This window comes from Neovison vison, chromosome 7 (genome assembly GCF_020171115.1).
Source record: "Neovison vison isolate M4711 chromosome 7, ASM_NN_V1, whole genome shotgun sequence".
NCBI lineage: Eukaryota > Metazoa > Chordata > Mammalia > Carnivora > Mustelidae > Neogale > Neogale vison.
This window is the reverse complement of record NC_058097.1, coordinates 13,556,488-13,579,055: the sequence shown is the minus strand read 5'-3', so window position 1 is coordinate 13,579,055 and position 22,568 is coordinate 13,556,488. Positions and strand designations below refer to the sequence as shown.

Here is a 22,568-nt window from a genome sequence, read left to right as displayed (position 1 = left end):
TTTTTCATGGCTTTGTTTTAAAATGGAATACCTGTTATTTTATAAATACTTTATTTTGGCATGAAACTGTAATTTTCTCTAACTTGTATATAGAATTAGTTTCTTAACCAAAAGCATCTTTAGGATTTTTCTTGCCTCCCCCCCCCATTTATTTATTTATTTATTGCTTTAGAGGAAGATAACAAATGAAACCACATTCCGTGACACTATGGAGCAATGAGTTAAGGCAAGAATAAATATTTTCGCTCACCTCTTAAGCTGAAACAGCAATAAAGATTTTTTTATGTTAAGAAACATATTCTGACTTGACTTATATGTTTAAATAAATCCCAAAGACCGGAAACAGTCCTTATTTGCATGCAGGCTATTAGCTGACTAGAAGAATCCCAGTTCTAAGTAACTGATAGCTCCCAAATCATAGAGCTGGTGATGACACAGAAGGGCCAGTTGGATAACCTAGCCGTCGCGTTTGTCCTAAGGTGAGGGTTTGGTGTCAGAACCTTAGCTGTAGGAGTGCGCTTTGACTCACAAAATACTTAAAATCCAGTTCAGCCTCTAAATTATCTCCTCACCACCCTCCCTCCCCCCACTGGTTGTCCTCCATAATCTCTGGACTTCCAAGCAAGATTAGGTTTCTCTAATAAAAGCAAGTTGAAGTCCTTTTGCAGGTTTCCTCCTCATTTGGCAGAACGAACATTTTAAAACCCTGCTGTGTCAGCTGTTCATCGAGCGCGTTCAACGTGCAGGGCTCAGGGCCACCATCTGTATGCTCTAGTGCCTCAGCTCTCTGAGACACTCCCCTCCCTACTCCAGGGAGAAGTCAACAACAGAAGTCAAGTCCTCTGAATGTGTTCTCTGCTTCCTGTGTCAGCCACTGGTACACACAAGAGTGCGTTAGTCTCTCAGAACATGTTCTGAATGTATGGGGTAAGTTTTGTCTCTACTACCTAAAAGATTTGATTTGACTAGGGCCACCTGGGTGGCTCAGTTGGTGGTGAGGCAACCACCTCTTGATTTTGGCTCAGATGGTGATCTCAGGGTCGTGAGATCAAGCCCCACGTCAGGCTTCACGCTGGGTGTGGCACTTACTTAAGATTCTCCCTCCCTCTCTTAAAGAAAAAGATTTGACATTAGGCAAGTTAAATCACCGAAGACTGTTTTCCTCACCTGCTAAAAATGGAAGTAACCCCATCTCTCCCAGCAGTAACTTAGGAGCTTGAACGAGACCGTGCAAATGCTGCCTTAGCCCAGTACCAGGCCTGGCCTATGATGGGCAGTCAACAAAACATCAGCCGTCAGGTAAGCCACTTAAACCTTCTCGAACCTTCATCTCCTCACCTGTAGCAAGTGAACAATAAACCCTGACTTGCCTATCAGACCAGCGGTAGTAAATAAGGCTAGGTTTGCTCCAGGCTTTGGACATGATGAAACTGCACAGGTGGAAGGTTATGATTGCAGTGACGGATGGACTCCGATCCCTCAGGAGGAGGGGACTCAGAGCAGTAGCGAAGCCGCCCGGGGCACAGTGCTGGGGTCTAGATAGGCCAGAGTCCCCGTTTTATCAAGAGTAAGACCAAGACATGGGTAAAACTCTCACAGGGACATGTCTCGGGGAAGAACACTAGGTTTGGGGGGCAGGGCAGGAATCTTCTGGTGGGTGTGTGAGGAAGGAGCGAGTTCTTTTGACTTTTGACTTTTGCTCCTGTTAAACATCCTACCAGCTGGCGAAAACGGGGCTCTGGCCATGGTCTCAAGGCTGAGGGTGACGGGGAAGAAACTTTCTGTGGCACCGCGTTTGTACGTTAACCTAAGAATGTGGATGCTCAGTTGATTATTTTCCTCCAAGCTTTACTTCTACATAGAAGGAGAATGAGGTATTTTTGCATTTCTGTATGAGGTTTAGTTTTGACCTTTCAGCTTGGATCGGTTCTACAAGAAGTAACTGTTGAAGGGACTTGAGAGGAGAGGAAAAGGAGTATGTTCCAGGGAGGACAGCAGCTGGAAAGTGGGGAGGAGGAAAATGAAGCTTCTCCCAACAGCCATTTTGGTATATGTGGAAGGAGGCTCATGTCTGCTGGTTTCTTACTCACTAGAAATTAAAGAATCAGAAATTGATGTCAGAATTGCATTGTGGAAATAAATTGTTTTTAGAAATGAACTAAAAATTTAATTTATAAATAGCTTAACCTCATTCATAGTATGAAAGTAAAACTGTGATGTTACAGAAAAAAAGGACTAGCTGTTGAGAAGCAAGAGGGCAATTAGGGAAAAACTTAATGATAAGGGCATGTGTATTTCGAGGTGTGTCTGACATGAACCGAAAGTCTTAGGCCGGTCGTAAAGTATAAGAACAGCCATAAAACTTGAGATTAAAATAACTGAAAACTTTAATATTCAGTGTTAATGATCTATATTACGTTACGAAAACAGTCCAGGGTCACGAGAGATGACAAGCTGCCTTTGAAGGCCTACTCTGGAGAGTGCTATCAGGGAAGGCAGAAAAGGGGAAGCCTCCAAAAAACCCTTCTAGTCCAGTAAAATTAACAGTTTCGTTGAATCAGTTGAATAATGCTTTGAAGAAGTTCATAAATTTTATTTCTCTCTGGAAAGGCTTGTATTTAAGAAAATTATAATATATTTCAGGAATGTGAAATCAAATGAATGACTTACAACAAAAACAAGGAACTTGGAATGCTGGCAAAAACCCATTTTCTCTCAGCCCGACTGTGAGGAGGAACTCGCACACTGCCGGCATCTGCCTTCGTGTACCGGGAGTCCCACCTCCCGCCTTGAAGGGAGGACGGCTCCTGGGACCCCGGCAATCATGGCGGCTTCCTTCTAGGAGAATCAGACTGTAGCTACTTGTTTAGAATTCAGTCCTACAGCTGCTTTAAAATCATTCTCCAGGGACCAAATACGGGGAGCAAAGACAGGTTTCTTTCGGTGACTTTAAGTAGTCATGTCAGACAAGAGTATTTCTGCTGTAGCGCTGGGCCTGCTACCCTGGACGTGTAGGTCTCTCTCCTTCTGAATTTTTCTGGCTCCTTAGTTCTGTATCACCATGATCCTACCATCACCGCTGACTCTGGATGCTGTTCTTCGCTGCAACAGGTAATTTCTTTCTTTCTTTTCTTTTTTCCCAAGTTCTCCGCCAACAAGACTTCTCGATAGAAAACGGAGATGATCATCAAGCTCTGCACTGGTACTGGTGGGACTTTTTTCTCCAAGATTTTGTTTATTTGTCAGAGAAAGAGAGACAGAGAGCACAAGCAGGACAAGAGGCAGAGGGAGAAGCAGACTCCCTGCTGAGCCCGATCCAGGACGTTGGAATCATGACCTAAGCTGAAGGCAGATGCCCAACCACTGAGCCACCCAGGCGTCCTGACGGGACCATTTGCAAAATCAATGATGTGAAATCCACCGTTGTCTAACGTGTCATTTGAAAAGACACCTCCTCTTGAGAGAAACAGGGATGTGGACTGCCCACAGAGAAGAGGGTCTCAGAGTGTTCCCGACCACAGGTACTCGGGCGCAGCGCTGTGACTGCGGCGCTGCACTGGGCTCTCCTTGCAGAGCCTCTGCTCCCGGTAGCTCCGCAGGGCCAGCACCACGCCGGCCCCGTACAGCAGCACCAGGAGGCAGGCGAAGGTGGCTGCCGCCCCGTCCGTGCCCGCCAGCTGGCAGTTCATCCAGGTGAGACCCTTGCGGGCATAGAGCCTCTCGCGCGCTCTGCAAGTGTCCGTGGAATTGATCTGCAAGGCCACGTGCAGGTAAATGCCGGTGCCCACGCCGTAGCTCACCGCTGCCAGGAGGCTGAAGGCGGCCTCTAGGAGGAGCCACTTCCCCGACAGTTCCTCGAGACTTTTGGCTCCTTGGAGTAAAACACTCATAGTGAGGACACCCAGCCCCAGAGAAACAGCCACGCCCCCGTAGATCAGGGGTGCCCGGAGCACTGTGTACTTCTGGTCCAGCTGCCGAACCTGCTCCAGCTCGGTGCCCTCGAATGGTGAGTAGTAGTTGTTCCCAAAGCCGCCACCACTGGTGAAGGTGGCAGTGAATCCAGCAAGGACAAAGTAGGAGGACACGACACACATGAGAACCATGCCATTCAGTATCACCTCCACTATCTGTACCACACCTAGGAGGAGAGAGATTTGGGATTTAACACCGACATCACTCACCGGAAAAGTCTAGGTTAGACTCGAGAAGTACCGCCGGTGCCCTGCTTTTAAGGACACGATTTGATTCAATATTAACATCCTTGGTTTTTGTTTTTTAAACTGATGTATGTATGGATAGAGGGATGGATTTTTAAGCAGGCTCCAAGCTCCATATGGGGGTTGAACTCATGAAAACTGAGATCAAGAGCTGTATACCCTACCAACTAAGCCTGCCAGGAACCCCAGTTTTTTTTTTTTTCCTTAATATTCACATGTTCAAAAAACCAAAATGCCACTCTGGAAAAAATTTTGTCAAGTTTCTTAAACATATTTTTATATATACGTACCGTGTGACCCTAAGACCAGACTCCTACAGCCTTTATCCTAAAGAAAGAAACACTGAAAGTCTACACAAAACTGTGCATCTGAAAGCTCACAGGAGCTTTATCTGTCATTGCCTCTATCAGAAACCTAGATGTCTTTCCGTAGGCGAAGGGTCGGCAGTCGGATCCGTCCATACCACGGGAAACTCCACTCAGCGGTCCCAGGGAAGGAGCTGTGGAGACACACGACCGCTCGGACGGCTCTCCAGGGAATTACAATGAGCAGAAGAAAGCCAGTGTTAAAGGTTATACCCTGTGTGATTCCTGTTGTGTAAGTCTCAAAGCACACAATTTGGAGAGTGAGCACAGACCCATGCTTGTGGGCAGATGGGGAGATGTGGAGCCCTAGCAACGTCCGGCACAGGAGAGTCTGTCGCTGATCATGGTGGTGGTGGTGACGTGAAGATATGTGTGACCAAACGGCACGGAAGTGCGCACACACACAGACACAAGTGCGGTACAGCCGGTGACATCCACAGCTCTCCAACGTCCGTGTCCTGCTGCCGGCGCCGCGTTCCGGTGACGCAAGACAGGAGCCCCGGGGAACACGGGGTGGAGGGCGCATCTGTTACCATTTCCTGAATCTACAGTTAAAATTTTAAAGTTTTTTTTTTAAACTAAACAATGACATAAAGAGGAATACACTAGGAAAAATCACTCCTGTCCCTGTCCATCCTGTTCTCTGCCCCCACCCACTTTCATTATTTCCTAATATAACTTTCCAGTGTTCCTTCATGCATATAAAAGCAGACTCAAATCTGCCTTTCATTCCCCCGTTCCCTGCTTTTCTTTTTTTTTTTTTTTTCACCAGGAAGCATACCCCACACACTGTTCTGAGTCTTGTTCATTTACTATTCTAGGAGGTGTTTTCAGATCTGCTCCCACGGCGTCCACAAACTTCGTTATGTGGGCTCCGATGCCACTGTGGGGACAGACCGGTCTGTTGAGCTGACCGACACGTGGGCTGTTCACTTGGGGGTTTCTTATGCATTTAAGGAAGCGAGAGCTGACTGGATACTGAGTATCTTCTCGTCCAAGGTCAGCTTTCATTCATCACTAACAGAGGCCCTGCCTTCTTCTTAGGTGTACTTCTGGAAGAATGTCACCTGTCATGCCCCAGGGGACAGAGAATAGAACTCAGAGAGAAGCATGTGAACCTAGAGTGGGAACGCCAGGCTCCCGTCCCTACACTCCGCTGCAGGCGACGCTGCCCTGACCAGAAGCCTCCCACACTTCATCTGACAAGGGAAAGTGGTGCCGGCCTGTCTTATCCCGCAGGGCTGGGCTGAGGCCCCGGTGAAAGCAAGTACATGTAAATATTTGGAAAGTCATAAAATGTGAATGCAAATGGAAAGTGATGCTACTCAGTAACGTTTAGACAATGGAAGGGGCTTAGTGAGAGATTTAAGAAATGAGACAAATGATGAGAAGTGTGGTTTCCCAGCAATCGGGAAGCCTCGCTAGTACACTGGGGAGTACCATAGCATTTAAAAACTGGGCAGCGAAATACCAGTCTCTCTAACAGACGGAGGCACCATCTCCTGGGCCGGGTGGTCCTAACTCCTGCTGGCCCCCACACGAATTCCTGGGACGTCCGCGGGACACAGCAGCCAAAGTCTCCGACAGTCGACAAGCTACATTCCTCTAATTTATATCTGAAAATAACATCGGATCAGAACTGCCCACTCACCACCCAGGCGCTGTAAGGGACTGGCCACTTGCTCCCCGGAGCAGAACAAATGAATTGGCCCAAACATCACTCTCCTTCAGGGGGAGCACTTTTCCCCTGCTTCCAATACCCTTCTCTGCCTTGGTTTTCCTTCTGCACGCAGGTTAACATCTCACCCCTGAAGGGAGACAGGAATACTGTCCTGCTACAAGATGGAGAAACCTGAACGCTTCCTCCTGGGGCAGATTTGGCCAAAACAGTGCAGTCGTGATCCATGCATGTATCTGCTGGGCTGAAATGAAATAAATCTAGATCTTGTCAACTACCCCCCCTGGATAGGACAGTTGAGAGGAATAATGGTCTGATGCTGGGTCCAGTGCTATTGGGTCTGCTGAAGGAATATGGCCACTGAGTATCATCACAGACCAGGCAGGCCTGGCCAGACTTAGCTATTAATATCAAACAGGCTCATGTATTTTCTTCTTCTTCTTCTTCGTTTTTTTTTTTAAAGATTTTGTTTATTTATTTGAAAGAGAGCACAAGCAGGAGGAAGGAGGGGCAGAGGGAGAGGGAAAGGCAGACCCCCCCCACACACACACGGAGCAGGGACTCCATCCCAGGACCCTGAGATGGTGATGTGAACTGAAGGCAGATATTTAACCAACTGAGCCACCCAGGCACCCCCAGGCTCATGTACTTCTAACCTTGCTGTTAGGGCAGAAAGAGTCACAGCTCTCAGAAGAGAACAAGGGTGATTGCCAGAGCCAGCAGCTTATTTTGACGGTAGGATGGGACAAGTCTCCGGAAAGAGAGCAGAGCGAGGGCTCTAGAGAGGGAAGTGGAGACCAAAACAGACATGAGATTTCTGTTATTTGTTACGGGGTCTTTTTGGGTGAAACTGGTTTTGTGGCTGATCATGTAATATCCCGCTTAATTAGACACCTACTTCTGCGTTTGCACTGTAAATGTGAAAAAAGAGGGAAGTAAATCAAGTTTTTTATTTCTCTAAAATAAAACTGAAACGTGCAGTCAAGCTACGCTAAAATGGAAAATAAAATCTCCTTCTCTCCGGAAGCCAATACTCTTCATGCTTTCTTATGTATTCTTCAAGAAACTATCTAATCATAGATAAGCATTTATTTCACTTTCTAAACCCAAATGGAACTCACTCACCTTTTAAATATGACAAGTTGCCTGTGTTTAAGGGTATACTGTTAAAAATGTGCTGTAAAGAGAAGCATCACCTCCAAGTTAAAATTTTTCTTTGGACTCTTATTGGATTTACGTAAAGCAAAGATCATATTCACTTGTACCCAGAATATGTTGTAATGTTCCCGAAGTCACAATTTAACATGCAGTAAGAACCCATGAAGCTGTCTGGCCAAAAGTTGCATTCTTCCGTTGGGAAAGATTTTACATTCTTTTATTCTGGATGGATCCTGAATTCCAGATGTTGGGTTTAATTCTCCATACAATGGTACATTTACAAGAGGTACAAAACACTTATTGAGTTTTCAAGGCCGTTGGAAGGGGCTTGTTAGAATAGCTTCTTTGCAGCCCAGTGAATGAATCTGATTCCTCTTTGCTCGGCCCACGCCTACCTCCAACTTACAGGCGGAGTCTCGCCAGCTTCCCTACACCCTGCCTGCAGAGCATCAAGGAAGTGAAGGATCCAAGCCCTCAGTGTGGAAAAACTTTGGGGCTCATCCACTTAAGACAGCTGTGTTTACAAAAGTTCAAGCCAGAATGCTGTCTCCAGTGTATGGGGCTTTCCACCAACTTGGAACATAAGGTTCTTCAGATTCACGGGGTTATCTCCCTTGAGCTAATCAAAAGTGCATTTCGCTGCAGCCCGTGCCTTTTCCTCATGGGTCCTGACTTCCAGTTTTGGTCTGTTTCAGTAACTTTGACTCGCTCACCAGCAGAGGACTCAAGAACTTATAACCTCAGAGAACGCTACTCCGTGTAACCTGGAGTTTCCCCAGGACACCGATGTTGGGCCCCCCAGGACACCGATGTTGGCCCCCCCAGGACACTGATGTTAGTCCCACCCTCTTCAACTGCAGGCAAGGCCCATGGACAAGTATTCCATGAAAGACAGTGGTTCGGAATAACTTCCACCGCTGACATTTGGCTGATTGGCTTAAAAGGCCTAAAACTCCAACATCTCTGCAGGCTTCTTTTTGAGCTTCCTGACCTGCCGGTAACCGCGGATGGCCAGCACAGCCCCCAGAGCAAAGAGCCCAATGCTCAGGACGGCGAAGACCGCAGCTCCTATATCCCCCCCGTGGAAAGTGCAGCTGAAGCCGCTGTACCCTTTGCTCTGGTACAGCGCCTCCCTCTCTCTGCACACCGGGGACGCATAGGCAGCCGAGAGCTGGTGGAAGTAGAAGTACAGAGCAGGGACGTAGGCCCCCGCGATGAGCACGTCCAACAAGCCTTCAATCAGCAGCCATGGGGGGCAGTGCCACGGGACCCGCAGGACGCCCAGGAGGACAAGGAGGCAGCAGAAGGCCATGAGGGCTCCGCTGTAGGCCATGGCCGCAGTGACCGTGGGCAGCTTCAGCTGGTAGAACTGGACGTCCAGCTGCTGTGCTTTCTCGCCATCGGCACCCTCGAAACCACTGTAAGCGCCTCCGAACTGGTAGTAGTAAATGCCCCCCAGGCTGGTGATGCCCGTGTAGCCCCCTGTGGAACTGTAAGACACAGAGCTGCAGGCCAGGATCAACAAGTTCAGGAGCACCTCCAGCATCTGGCAGCAGGCTGCAAAAGAAGGGTGTGTTACCATTTTGAGAGCTGCTATTTCGTATTCGGAGATGTCCACCTCGATGCTCCTCTTCCCCGTGGTAGCTCACGCCGCCGCAGCGGGCTCTGGGTTCCGCTCCGGGAGGCCCGAGCTGCCCCAGCTGCATGAGGGGCATCAGATGGGAGCAGGGAACTGGGGGCTCTGGAAATGCTGTCGGAGGTGCTCAGAGCTAAAAATAAGAGTAACTCTCAAGGGTGCCTCCCGCTGCCGGGGTGCAGGAAGATGGCGGCAGAAATCAGGCCAGCTCCCGACCGGAAAGAAAGGCATCCTCCATGGAAGGCGAGAACATTCTCTGCCCTAGCCCTTCCCTGCCAAAGAGACTAAGAAAGACCGATCTCCTCTCTAGATACGTTTTGTGGCTTGCTTCAGTTGGAAAGAGGAAACTTCTCCAAGTTTGAAGAAAATAACATAGAGCTTAAAAAATACAATGAAGTCGGAAAAAAGCATGGAAGTCATACATCAAAATGTTAACCATGGTTCACATATATTAGAGCAAAGATCAAGTTAATTAAACCCACAAGGTTTACTGAATTAAAGAAACGTAATGGGCTTCCCTGGTCTTAGATTTCAACTCAGTAAGTCTGTTTTACAATTTAACTTTGTTTTCTTTGGTTTCCCTCAAGAGCAAATCTGGGCTGTGATTCTTTTCCCAGGGCTAGGTTCTCTGGGGGACCCTTGGCTTCTCTGTCTTGGACAAGGAAAGAGCTCCAGCCTTTCTGCCCAAACTGGCTGCTCTCCTTAAAATCAACTTCACTGGGATATAACGGATACGGAACAAAACGACCCATGTTAAGTGTCCAGCTTGGTGAGTTTTGACAAACACAAACGCCAGGTCTTCCGAAGCAAGATACAGAATATCTTCATCTGCTCAGAAAGTTCCCTCAAGAGACTGCTTGGGGTCAATGCCTCACCCTCCTCCTCAGACAATCACTGGTCTGCTTTCTGCCATTAGGAACGAGGTTGGCCTTTCTAGAATTTCATGTAAATGGAATCATACAGTTATGTCCTCTTTTGTGTGTGGCTTCTTTTTCCTCAGGATTCTATAAAGCTAGGTGTTCTGAGCTGGAAACTGTGTATGCTGGCACAGTCCTGGTAGGTCAGTTGACTACAAGCAGACGGTCAGCAGCTCCCTGGTGGGTGTTTAGAGAACGGGATTTTGTGCCTGGGTCCAGCTGGTTTATGTATGAAGTCATGGAACCTCTATCTACGCACTCTCCAATGGGAATGACAGACTGTCAAGTATTGTCTTTACACTCTTCACTTTCCTCCAAGATGCAGACAGCCTTATTGTTGTCTTTAATTATAAAAATACTATATACTGATGGGAAAAAATAAAGACAAAAACATACAATGTCACAATTACCTAAAATCCAACTATTTAAAAATACCATTATTTTTTCTTCTGGACTTTTATCATACATTCATCATTTTTTCTGTTACTTGCTTTTAGGTGAAGAACAGGGTCCTACTCTAGCCCCTATTATATAACCTATTTTTTCACTTAAGAATATAGGAGGAACATTTTTTTTCTATCTCAGCAAATATAAATCTACTTCGTATTTTTAGAAGGTGTACAGAATACCACAATGAATTTAAAAAATTCCAGTGCAAAGGACATTTAGGGTTTTCCCAATACCTTGCCATAGCAGCCTCCCACTTTTACCAGTTTGCTGAGGGAGGAGATGAGTTCACTGATAAGGAAAAGCAGTCACAAGAGACCTACTCTGAAGATAGGGGTGGAATCTTCGGGTGACCTTTATCCAGGCCTGCACTGCCTGCTAGAGACAAGTTCCTGGTGTTCAATGGCTGTTTCTCTACATACAAGAATTATGTACTGATGTGGGCCTCTGCATATCCAGAGATCTTTATAGGCCCTCCAGGGTTCTGACTTCTAAACCAGCCTTCCACTGTCTTGACTCAGAAATGATCTCTAGGTCCAAAGCCAGACAGCCGGAAGCAGTCAAAGCTAAATCAAGGTGTGTTTTGGTCAGGAGCCTCAAGTCCTGCCCTCTCCTCTTGGTAAAATAATCACAGAGGAAAACATACTTCTACTGAGAAACCTGTTCACCCAGCCTCTGGCTTATTCCATTATTTTTATCATCAAGGGGAAAAAAAAAAGGAAAAGAAAGGGCAAGCAAGTAAACCATTTCAGGCCTTAGAGTTAGGCTCTGAGTTTCCACTGCAACTCTTTCACGAAACAGCTGTGTGGCTTTGTTATCTTACTATACCTCTCTGAGTCTCAGGAATTACTGAGCAAATTCGAAGCAACGAGGTCATGCCAATACATGTAAACCAGAGTGTCGATTCTTATACCTGGATTGCCTAGAGCTCTTTAACAAAAGTTCCAGAGAACCCCATAATCATGTGCATTATTGGAATCACCCCATGATACACTTTCAGGTACAAGTTCCTTGATTTCTCTCCCTTAGGCTGAGAAGTTTTCCCCCTTAGTCATAGGCAGTCTAGAAGAATTTCTCACCAAATCATGTGAGATACAAGGGCTCACCGTGGCAAACCAAATTTTCTTCATTATTGGCAAGACCAGGACGAATGCTTGGATGGGAACTCGGGGCACCACACTTGGAGCCGACACATATTATTTACATATTCTGCAAACTGCATGTTCTATAACTTTTTTTTCCCCGGTTTGTTCTCAGTAAAACAGGGTAGAACAGAAATTACTCACATAGCTGATATCTAATAAGGTAAGTACTGTTTCACGACGTGTGTGTCTGTGTGTGAACCTGGGCCTTCAAGGAAGATCTATTTCTTCCTATGGATCTCAGACAACAAATTTTATTCTTTATTTCTTTAAAAAGATTTTATTTATTTATTTGACAGACAGAGATCACATGCAGGCAGAGAGCCTCTCTCTTTCTGCAGGCTCCCCACCGAGCACAGAGCCCAATGCGGGGCTCGATCCCAGGACCCCAGGATCATGACTCAAGCCGAAGGCAGAGGCCTTAACCCACTGAGCCACCCAGGCACCCCTCAGACAACAAATTTTAAGACATCCTGTGGCATGAACTGCTACCAGGCTGCCCCCTCCAGGTGGCTTTCTGTCTCTAACCCAGCCCTCCCACTGTCTGCAGCTCACAGCTGGTTCTCCCTGCGACTCCACCTGCTACCTGACACCGGCAAGCATGGCTGCTCGCCTGGCCGCCAGACATTTGAAGAGAAGCACTGGAAATCTCGCTGTACCTTTCAGATGTGCCTACCTTTTTCGGGGGTTGGGGGAATGAGAACCTCATGCAGTTGTATACATGAAAATGTTAGGAACCCAAAAGGGAAATCTGCTTGAATTTTCATTTCACTAGCTCAGACCCCTTCCAGAACCATCAGCAAACAGTAAACGGTCACAATGCCTCCCAAATGGCTTACCTCTTCCAGTGCACAAGTATTTGCATTTATGGCAATCCAGGAGTCCTTCAGCCTCTGACTGGTAATATTCCACTTCCTCTAGTCCAGACCTGGGGTTCGAGGGCAGGTATCTCCCTGCAGTGGGTTCACTGTAACTGAAAACATCATGGCCATTAGAGGCTTCAAACTCAACAGCTTGTTCAATATTAGAACCCTGAACATCTCACGCTGGCATTAAGGAGACATTAAAGAGATGTGCAGAACAGAAAGAGATTTTGCTGCAGCATTTCATATTCCAGAGAATTCTCTGGTTTAGGGGCCCCACAGGGTATCCAAACACTTGGCCTAACACTGCTAAGCCACCATGCCACACATCCCTATAATTCTGAGCACTGATTGGATGCTGGTTTGCCCACCTGCAGGAGCTATCTAACCAGGTAGCTGGGAGCCACCTTTGTGATCCTAACTTTCCATTTCAGCATGGACCAGGCCTTCTTTAAAGCTAATTTACGTTCACAAGACTCTGATGCCCAGGCTGGCCTTCTCTTCCCTCTCTTGTTACTTTGCAAAGGGCTGAATCCACAATAACTCTCAGGCATATAGGTAATACAGATAACTTTGTGTGTCTTCCTGTCTCTCCCTTTTCCTCTGCTAGTTCTGGCACTTTCTTTCCTTCCCCCGCTTTATCCAGCATATCCCGAGCTTTCTACCTGCTGGGCGCCAGGGATCCTTCCAGTGTTCTCATTATGGATCTCTGGGGTTTGAAATCCTTAAACTCTCATGGCTTTGGATAAAGTCCAAACTTTCAGCACAGCACACAAGGCCCTGCTCATCTCTCTTTACAACATCACACTCGAAGACCCAACCATAGTGAACTGCTCCTCTCCCTGGTCCCCAAAAAGATGACCTGCACTCCCGTTCTGTAGGTCACTGTGGAAGCTAGTTCTCTCCCTTTCATTTCCTCTCCCAGTCTTACCATTCTTGCTCCTTTTCTTTCTTCTTTTCTCGATTTTATCCATTTATTTGAAAAAGAACACTAGCGGTGGAGGGGCAGGGGAAGAGGAAGAGGGAGAAGCAGGCTGCCCAGGATCCTGGGATTATGACCTGAGCCAAGGAAGATGCTTAACCTGAACTACTGAGCCACCCAAGTCCCCTCATTCTTGCTCCTTTTCCAGTACTCAGCTTCGAGGTCAATGTCCTCCAGGAAACCTTCCAGATCTCAGGCAGGGGATCTGTTCTCTCCAAATCTGTTTCCCCTGCAGTGGCAGATTTACCTGTCAGTCTCCTACCAGACTGTGGACACTGTCAGTAGATCTCACCCATTAAGTAATGGAGCCCTGGCCCCTCCATCCTGCCCATTAAATCAAAGTTTACTGTGTGGAAGAAAGGCGGAAATAGTCTTTTGGTTTCAAACCACCAGCTGGCTATGAGCCAAAAAAGCAAAAGTAATCCCTTCACTCACCTTGGGTGTGGGGGCAGGGGGCAGGGGGTCGTGGTGAGGGACAAGGATACTGATTTAAAAAGAAACCCAAAATGAAGCTCGGGAGCTACCAATGCAATGTGGTTTTGATCAGGAACGCACAACAGCTCGTGCCTCGGACTGTATCTGGGTATAACCTTTGTCAGAGTTTGGCTAGTTGGTTTTAGATAATGTAACATAAGCTCAGGATAACAGCTTTCCCGCTATGTGGACACAACTGGGAAGGGGACTGAGTTTAAACCTTCAAATCCTAGAGCAGAGAGGAGCTTGACTCTACCTTAGAGAAAAGAGCAGGTGTCCAAAACCAGAAGGCAGTCGTCATTCCAGTACCTACTTGTGTCTCCTTGTTGGCCTGGCACACAACCTGGGAATTCAGTAATATCTGTGGAGCTGGATGGAATGTTCGATGGAAAAAAGACCCAACTCCTGACAGGGGTGTGGAGTCTAGAGCTGACTTCCTCCTCTCCTCCCTTCCACTCCCTCTCGCAGCTCCCTAAGTCCTCCAGGATAGCATGAGGCTTTCACCTCACAAGACCTTACCAGAATCATCTGTGCTCTAAAAGGCAGGGCCAGGGGCACCTGGGTGGCTCAGTGGGTTAAAGCCTCTGCCTTCGGCTCAGGTAGTGATCTCAGGGTCCTAGGATCGAGCCCCACATCGGGCTCTCTGCTCAGAGCAGGGAGCCTGCTTCCCCCCACCCTCTGCCTGCTTGTGATCTCTTTCTTTAAAAAAATGAAATGAAATAAAATAAAATAAAATAAAATAAAATAAAATGCAGGGCCAGCCCAGTTTGTTCATTCAGGGAGGGGGGATCTGAAACAGTCAGGGTATTTGCAGGAGGCTGTCCAGAAGACTTCACGGACAATGGTGGGCAATCTCAGGCCTTCAGTGGGGGAGTTTTAGGTAGATTCAGTTCTTTGGGTATAAGGGTAGTTTCTCCCAGCAGTCTATTTTGAAATACATATACCCCTACAAGAGGTTACAGATTTAACTATTAACCCTTCACTGGGCTGACCTCATCAGACCCTGACGGGACTTTGGAAGGCTGGTTTTGGAACACAGGACAAGGGTCCGAAGCCCCACGGGACGGTCCTGCGGGCAAGTCTCGGAAGGGTGGGGAGAGGTCAGGGAGGAGCCTCAGGTTAACCCCACCTACCTACCCTCCTTCCCACTCCTTCCCTTTCCGCTCCTGAAAGTTTTCTCTTCCTCCTCATCTGGTCCCCGGCCCTGCCACTGCCAACAGGGGTGGTTTCTGCTTTGTTAATTGGGTTCGGATCAAGAAGTGGGGCACCGTAAGGTTTTCCTTCCCTCCCAGGTGTCCTCTAAGACCACAAAAGGGGGGAATGGCACGTTCTTCCTTGAAGCCGCCTTCCTAGACCATGGAGTCGGGCGCTGGAGCACCGCAGCGGGGGAGTGTCTCAGACCCAGGCTTTCCGGGTCTCCATGTCGCAGGGCGCCCCGCAGCCCCACCTCACCTTGCCGGGCCACTGGCTCCGAAGCGCTCCTTCCTCTGGGGCGGTAGCTCCGGGGTTTCCCAAGGTGCGGGCCAGGGGGGCGGGGCTGCGTCCCAGGTCGGCCTCCGGGGTCTGTCCCGCGTCCGACTTTGATGGGACTTTTCCCAGACTCTTTGTTCACCGGCGCGAAGGTCCGCTACCCGGTGTCTGTCCTGGCGAGGGTCTTGGTGCCTTCCCCTGTCCCGGTCCCCGTCCCTCCGCTCGCCCCCGTTTCTCTCCCTCCGCCGGTCCCCGGATCGGTCCCGGTGTCGCTCGGGGTGGCGGTCTCGGTCCGGGCGGGGGTGCCTGCCAGGGTCCCGCTCTCTAGGCCGGGCCCGGGGCTCCCGAGCCCCCGACGTACCTTCCATGGCCAGTTTCCGTGTCCCCGCCCCGGAGCGACCCGAGGGCAACAATCTACCACCAGTTTCACGGGCAGGTGGCCAAGCACCAGGGCGGGGGCGGAGGCGGAGGCGGGAAAGGGAGCGGGAGCGGGGCGGGACGCTCACCTGCACGCACGCGCACTAGCCGCGCGGCGGGCGGGGAGGGCGCTCACCTGAGCGCGCGCGCCGGTAGGGGGCGCGGCTGTGCGTGGCGGGCGTGCAGGCGCGCGGGGAGCGTGTGCGAGGCTGAGGGCCGGGGAGGCGGGTGGCTCGCTGCTCTGCGCCGGTCTCAGCGGATACCCCTGCGCCCGCCGCGCCTAGTCTTCCCGGACGCGTCCTTTCCGTGACCCCGGAAGGTGGGTGGCATAGGGAAGCGAGCTCTGGACTTCCTCAGCCCCTTGGGTGCGCATTCCCGTCGCGTGCCTGTCTAGTCACTCGCCCATGTTTCCTGCCCCTCCAGCCACCCAGCGGTCCCCCCCTGCACTTGCCCTCTCCCGCGTCCTCCGTCTCCCGCTCTCCTTAAAACTGTGTTGTTCAGGGACGCCTGGGTGGTTCAGTTGGTTGGACGAGTGCCTTCGGCTCAGGTCATGATCCTGGAGTGTCAGGATCGAGTCCCACATCAGGCTCCCAGCTCCACGGGGAGTCTGCTTCTCCCTCTGACCTTCTCCTCGCTCATGCTCTCTCTCACTGTCTCTCTCTCAAATAAATAAATAAAATCTTAAAAAAGAAAAACAAAACAAAAAACTGTGTTGTTCAGGGGGCTAGAGGCCAGTTCATCTACTGCAACAGTCTCGGATTTATAAACTTTTTTTAAAGTAACCGCACAGAATAGTCAGCTTTTCCTTTGCCAAGTACAGATGTTTAAAAACATAAAAACGGGCTCAGCGGGCTAAAGCCTCTGCCCTCGGCTCAGGTCATGATCCCGGGGTCCTGGGATGGAGCTCTCTGCTCAGTGGGGAGCCTGCTTCCTCCTCCCTCTCTCCCTGCCTGCCTCTCTGCCTACTTGTGATCTCTGTCTGTCAAATAAATAAATAAAATCTTAAAAAAACAAAAACATAAAAACTGCCATCTATTAATCCTTTAGAGAAATACACGTGAGCAGCTACCCTGGCAGGCCGTGGAGACAGGGGCGAACTCCCAATGCGTGGTGTTTCCCTTCTAGCACGTGTGGGAAAAGAGAGAAAGGGCACTAAATGAAGAATGAGACAATGTCTAAAATTTAATGAGGAAGGCAGGTTTCTTTCCTTAGACCTCAGGAGGGACCTATGAGTTGAGTCCCGGAAGGCAGCTTTGGGGATAGCTGAAAGAATGTGCCAGAAAGAGAAGCTAGGTAATACAGAGTGGGGATGTGGGATTAGCTGAGAGGCGGAGCAGCCCGGTGTTCACAGTGAGAGGTTGTTTTCATTCTAAAAGTAATCGGAAAACATTGAACAGTTTGAGCAAGAAAGTGACTTGCTCTGATTTAGGTTTTTATTGTTGTTACTATATTTTTTTTTTTTAAGAGAGAGAGAGAGGCGAGGGGAGGGGGCAAGGGTGAGAGAGAATCTTAAGCAGGCTCCACACCCAGCATAGAGTCTGAAGGGGCTTGATCTCACGACCTGAGCCAAAATCAGAGTCAGACACTTAACCACAGAGTGGCCCAGGCACCCTTGATACATGGTTTGAAAAGATCACTGTGGCTTTTTTGTAGAGGGTGGAGGACAAGGAGCCAAGAGGAGAGGCAAGAGATAAATTAAGAAGTTGCCAAAGCAACCTGAGCAAGGGGAGCTAGTGGCTCAGTTGCTGGTGAGAAGTGGGTGGATCCGGGTTGTGGTTTGGAGGAAGCACTTAAAGGATGGATTGGATGTAGGGGGGTGAGGGTGGTGGAGGCAAGTGCTTACTGAAATGGGAAGACTGGAGGGAACGGGGTGTGGGGCAAAGTAGAGAGTTCCATTTTAGACATTCTCAGTTTGAGGTGGCAATGATTCATCCAAGTGTAGACGTCCAGTTGCAAAGGGATGGATGAATGAGTGTAGAGGAAGAGGGGGCAGAGATACTCTGTGAGAATAAAGGCAGTTACCTAAAGAGGGAGACGTTTAAATGCCAGGAGGACCTTGGGCTGAGCCCCAGGGAAATCTAACCTTTAGAGCTACCCCTAAAAGGATTGAGAAGTGGTGACTGGGGTAGGAGGAAGGCCGGTAGGGTGAAGTCAACAGGCCTACCTGCCAGACATCATCCTGCAGAAACATCGTGGGCCAAATCCTGGGGCCTTGCACAGATATTTACATGAGCAGCACCCTGTTCTGAGCCTGGGACAGCTGTGACATTCCAGGAAGCCTGGTGAACAGGCAGACACGGGATGGTCAGTGAGATGGCAAAGTGCTGCTTCTCTCAGGCCTTCTCTCTGGGCTCCTGGAACCCCTTTTTTGAATAAACGAACACCCTTACCACCTTACCTTTTTATTTCCCTTGTTTTTGTTTTGTTTGGCATCTTTACCTCGATCCACTACTTACTGGTTTGCTGTTAAAGGGTACAAATTACTCCATTTGGGGCTTTTCTTTTTTAAGGATTTTATTTATTTTTTTGACAGAGAGAGAGAGAACACACAAGCAGGGGGAGCCACAGAGGGAGAGGGAGAAGCAGGTTCCCCACTGACCAGGGAGCTAGACATGAGGCTTGATCCCAGGACTCTGGGATCATAACCTGAGCTGAAGGCAGATGCTTAACCGAAGGCAGATGCCCTGAAGGCACCACATTGTTTTCTCTTTTTTAATTTAATTTTATTTTTTCAGTGTTCCAAGATTCATTGTTTATGCGACACTGGCCTGCCCTGACTCAGATCAGTGGTCTTCCAGTCTGCTGTCCCCCTGAGCAGGACACTGCGGGACACCCAGGGTGTAGCTTCCTGTCAAAAGCACGTTTGACCCTGGACCCAGGGCTGAGGGTCAGTGTTTTCTCTTTTTTTAACAGTAGTTCGCCCTTTGCTTTCTCTTCTCCCTTCACAGATTCCATCACTCTGAACACCAAGTCCACTTGGACTGGGTATCTGAGAGTCATCTGTAAATGTTCCCCATTCTGTGCTTAATCAGGATTTGCTAAATGGAAGGATTGACAGATACATATTGCTTTTTTTTTTAAGATTTTATTTATTTATTTGACAGACAGAGATCACAAGTAGGCAAAGAGAGAGAGGAGGAAGCAGGCTCCCTGCTGAGCAGAGAGCCTGATGCAGGGCTCTATCCCAGGACCCTGGGATCATGACCTGAGCCAAAGGCAGAGGCTTTAACCCACTGAGCCACCCAGGCACCCCACATATTGCTTTTTTACTCCCTTTGGGATGCCTTGTGGAACAAGGGGGACCTGGATATGTTTTTGTGGGAGGCTGTGAAAGAAAGTCTTTCCAAAGTCCAAGTAATGACTTAACTTCGCCACAAACTGTCTAGGGCAGATTGCCTTTTCTAAAACAGGTCACAATAATATTTCCAGTCCCACATACTCTTCCATAACCTTCCCACTGCCCCTTTAAGCCGGAGAGTCTTTATCCCCAAGTGTGGGCAGTCCTTTGCAATTGTCTGGATGAAGAGATTCAGGGCTGGCTGCATAATTTGTAGGGCCCAGTGCAAAATAAAAATGTGGGGCCCTTTGTGTAAATATTATTAGGAATTTCAAGACGGTGACGGCAGAGTATTAAACCAAGTATAGGATGTTCTAAGCAAGGGGTCCTGGGTGACTGCACAGGTCACATCCTTTGAAGCTAGCCCTGAACAGAATGTGGCAAAAGGGACAAAATGGTTTCTAGGGCCTGTCATAAAAGGCCATGCAGCTTCCCCCTGGCTCTCTTGGACTGCAGTCACAGTAATGCGAGCAGTCTACATGAGAAAGCCACGTGTGGGTGATCTGCAGTCTCAGCTGAGAGCCCATGTCACCTGCCAAAGGCTGGGGAATGCAAGTTCATGATTCCAACCCTAGCCTTCGAATCACCTCCAGTCGTTGGATCTTCCTGCTCAGTTCTTACTCTTACCAAGGAGAGATAAACCGTCTCCACTGGGCCTTTCCAAATTCCCGACCCACAGAATCCATGAGCATAGTAAATGGTTCTCTTATGCCTCTAAGTTGGCCGGGGAGCAGGGGATTGGATTAGCTACTCAGCAAAAGATAGTACCTTCCATGACTCAAGCTCACCTTGGCCTCTCCTTTTTCTGAGTAGGGAAAATTTTTGAATTGCAAAATGTATTGCAGTTTTGGTTCAAAACATGCAGTTTATCTGTTGGTCCCAATATTTGAAAAATTTACATTTATTTGTATTGATTTGTCGGTCTCTCTCTAGGCTGTTGACTGCCTGGAATGATATTTTTGACAATATAATGGCTTGGTATTTAGACTAATTGTTGGTATCCAACTAATTGTTGGATAAATAACATTAATTCTGTTGGTGAATCTGTGTTCTGAGAAAGATGACAGGGACCTTATATCTTCCATATCTTGCATATGGTACAGGGCGACATAAGGGGCATTCAAAAGAAAAGCTTCCAACTATGTGTACTTTCTGATCAATCAATGAACTACACAAGGAAGGAAGGAGTAAGTAAGGTAGCTAACTTAGAGCCCAGTGAAAATTTGATGGGCTTATTTAATTTTAGTCTAATGTATGTTCTTTTCATTTTTATAGAAAAGATTAGGAACCAATGCTCTGACCTCTCCTTTGCCTTAGTTGGAAGTATAAAATCTGGTTATTCCACCTTCTTCCAGGAACCCTTGGACGGACGTTATGCATATAGTGAAAGGTTACAAGGGCAGGAGCCCTTTTCTGATGAAACCCCTGAATGTTCAGCCAAAATACAGAGCACCAGTAGCCGATGGCCAAAGAATGGAAGAGGAAAGTACTTGCCTTTGGTGTGTTCAAGAGAAATTTCCTGAAAGGTAAGATAAGAATTCTTATTCAGATATAAAGTGGACACATGCTAAACATCTTATTTAACTCAGTAATCACTGAGAGATTCAGGCAGCTTTACAACAGTTTCAAAAGAAAATCTGAAGAACACACCCAGGATAGGTCGGGAATAATGAAATGAGTGTGTGAAGGAGGCAAAACTGATTGCTTGTCATGAGGGAAAGGAAAATCAGTTGAGCCGTTACCAGACAGGATAGAATTTGCATGTCTATAGGCAAAACTTTTTGTTTTCATGGCTATCGAACATCTACAGTTTGGTGTTGCAAAAATAACATAGTTTTCTGCTGAGGCCCAAACAGAACGGCATTGCCGTCATTTAAACTGGGAAAGCTGGATGCTCAACGGTCTTAGAGATTTGTGCGTTTGGGGAAATGTAGTGAGGGGCTCTCCCTGAGGAGAAATAGTATGCGCTGCCTCTTCTGACTTAGCAGGCTCGCAGTGAAGCCTGTGCATCTGCATTTTTTAATAATTCTTTGAGGCACCCCGTTTGAGAACTAATATATTCATGTAAATTCGTTTTCCATCCTAACTGAACGAGAACCTAATGTGAGACGAATCCAGACACTCACCTAAGTTTTTTCTTTAAAATAATGAACATTCCTTTTGGTTTGGGGTACAGTCTATGGCATTTGGGGGCAGAGGGTTTATTTTCCCAATTCTGTTCTTAACTCTGAGTGGTTTCATGCAGCCGTCCCTATCAGGAAGACAGGCCTTCAGGTGTGTGAATCCACGGGTTACCCCTGCATATTCTCACGACGTTCTCCTGGTCCCTCTCCCTCTTAGAATATTCGGTGCTGGGCGCCAGACTCCAGGCTCAAGCTCAGGTGACAGGGACTTGCAGTGAAGTCTGCCGCGAAGGCAGAGATGGCCAGCAGGGGGCAGCGCAGGCTCAGGCTGGGGTGTCTGCGCCATCTCCCCTTCTCTCAGCCTGAGCGTTTTCCCAGCTCACCTGAGCGTGGGTGACTGTTTCTCTGATCACAGGTGTGATAGAAAACACACAGTTCAGTTTAGTTCAGCATTCCTTGAACTTTGCATACTATGTAAATGACTTCAGGAAGTCCCTCAACGTCTCTGTGCCCAAGTGTCCTTGTTGGCAGAATAGGGATGTTTGATGTTTAAATCAAGTAAATATGGGTAAAACACTTGAAGCAGTGGTTGGACATAATTAATATTACAAAAGTACTAGCTGTCATTACTGTCGCTGTTACTGTTTATCAGGTACTGTGGACTCGTAAGTAAATGAGATTTTTTTCTTTTTTAAGATTTATTTATTTATTTCAGAGAGAGAGAGGGTATGTGTGCACACATGCACACAAGTAGGGAGAGGGGCAAAGGGAAAAGAGTATCAAGCAGACTCTCCACTGAACATGGAGCCCTGCACAGGGCTTGAACTCACAACCCTGAGATCATAACCTGAGCTGAAATCAAGCGTCGGTTCCTTAACTGACTGAGCTACCCACGTGCCTCCCGGACTGTCTTTGAAAGCTTGCAGCTCTAAAAGGCAGAGAGGGAAATACACAATATTGCAAAAGAAAAGCTGTGCGTGAGTGTGCCTGGGGTATGGAGGGAGGCAGAAGCAACCAAAAAATGGCTTGCCAGAAGAAGGAGTGCTTTTAGGAATAAATAAGACAAAAGGGTTTGGGGCTTGGAGAACAAAGGCAGGGGAGCAGCATTCCAAACAAAGTAGGGGAGGGGCAGTGAATAGAAAGTAGGCAGGTTTGGGTAGCTTCAGCTTCCATTCCTTCCACTTGGACCAGCACAAGGAACAAGGGAGGAAGTCAGGGGGAAATAGGGGCAGGGACCAAATCATGACCAGTCTTGAAAATCAGCCTTAAACACATGCACTTACTGCTGTGGGTCTGGGGCTCCCAGCAAGGGCGTACAACCTCCTCTGTGCGGTAGGAAAGA

General features: G+C 48.0%; 1 protein-coding gene across 2 annotated transcripts; it reads right to left on the bottom strand.

Annotated features, from left to right (window-relative positions):
• Window positions 1-3,313: 3,313 nt before the first annotated feature.
• Window positions 3,314-15,790, bottom strand: MARVELD3 (MARVEL domain containing 3). Of its 2 annotated transcripts, none has more exons than XM_044255792.1 (3): window positions 15,332-15,790; window positions 12,400-12,533; window positions 3,314-4,138 (listed from the first exon to the last, which is right to left on the bottom strand). In XM_044255792.1, exons 1-3 carry the CDS (start codon window positions 15,715-15,717, stop codon window positions 3,501-3,503), a joined length of 1,158 nt encoding a protein of 385 aa, XP_044111727.1. In that variant the 5' UTR covers window positions 15,718-15,790; the 3' UTR covers window positions 3,314-3,500. The 2 variants fall into 2 exon arrangements, with proteins under 2 accessions (XP_044111727.1, XP_044111728.1); XM_044255793.1 differs by lacking the exon at window positions 3,314-4,138 and adding an exon at window positions 7,620-8,975.
• Window positions 15,791-22,568: the final 6,778 nt, after the last annotated feature.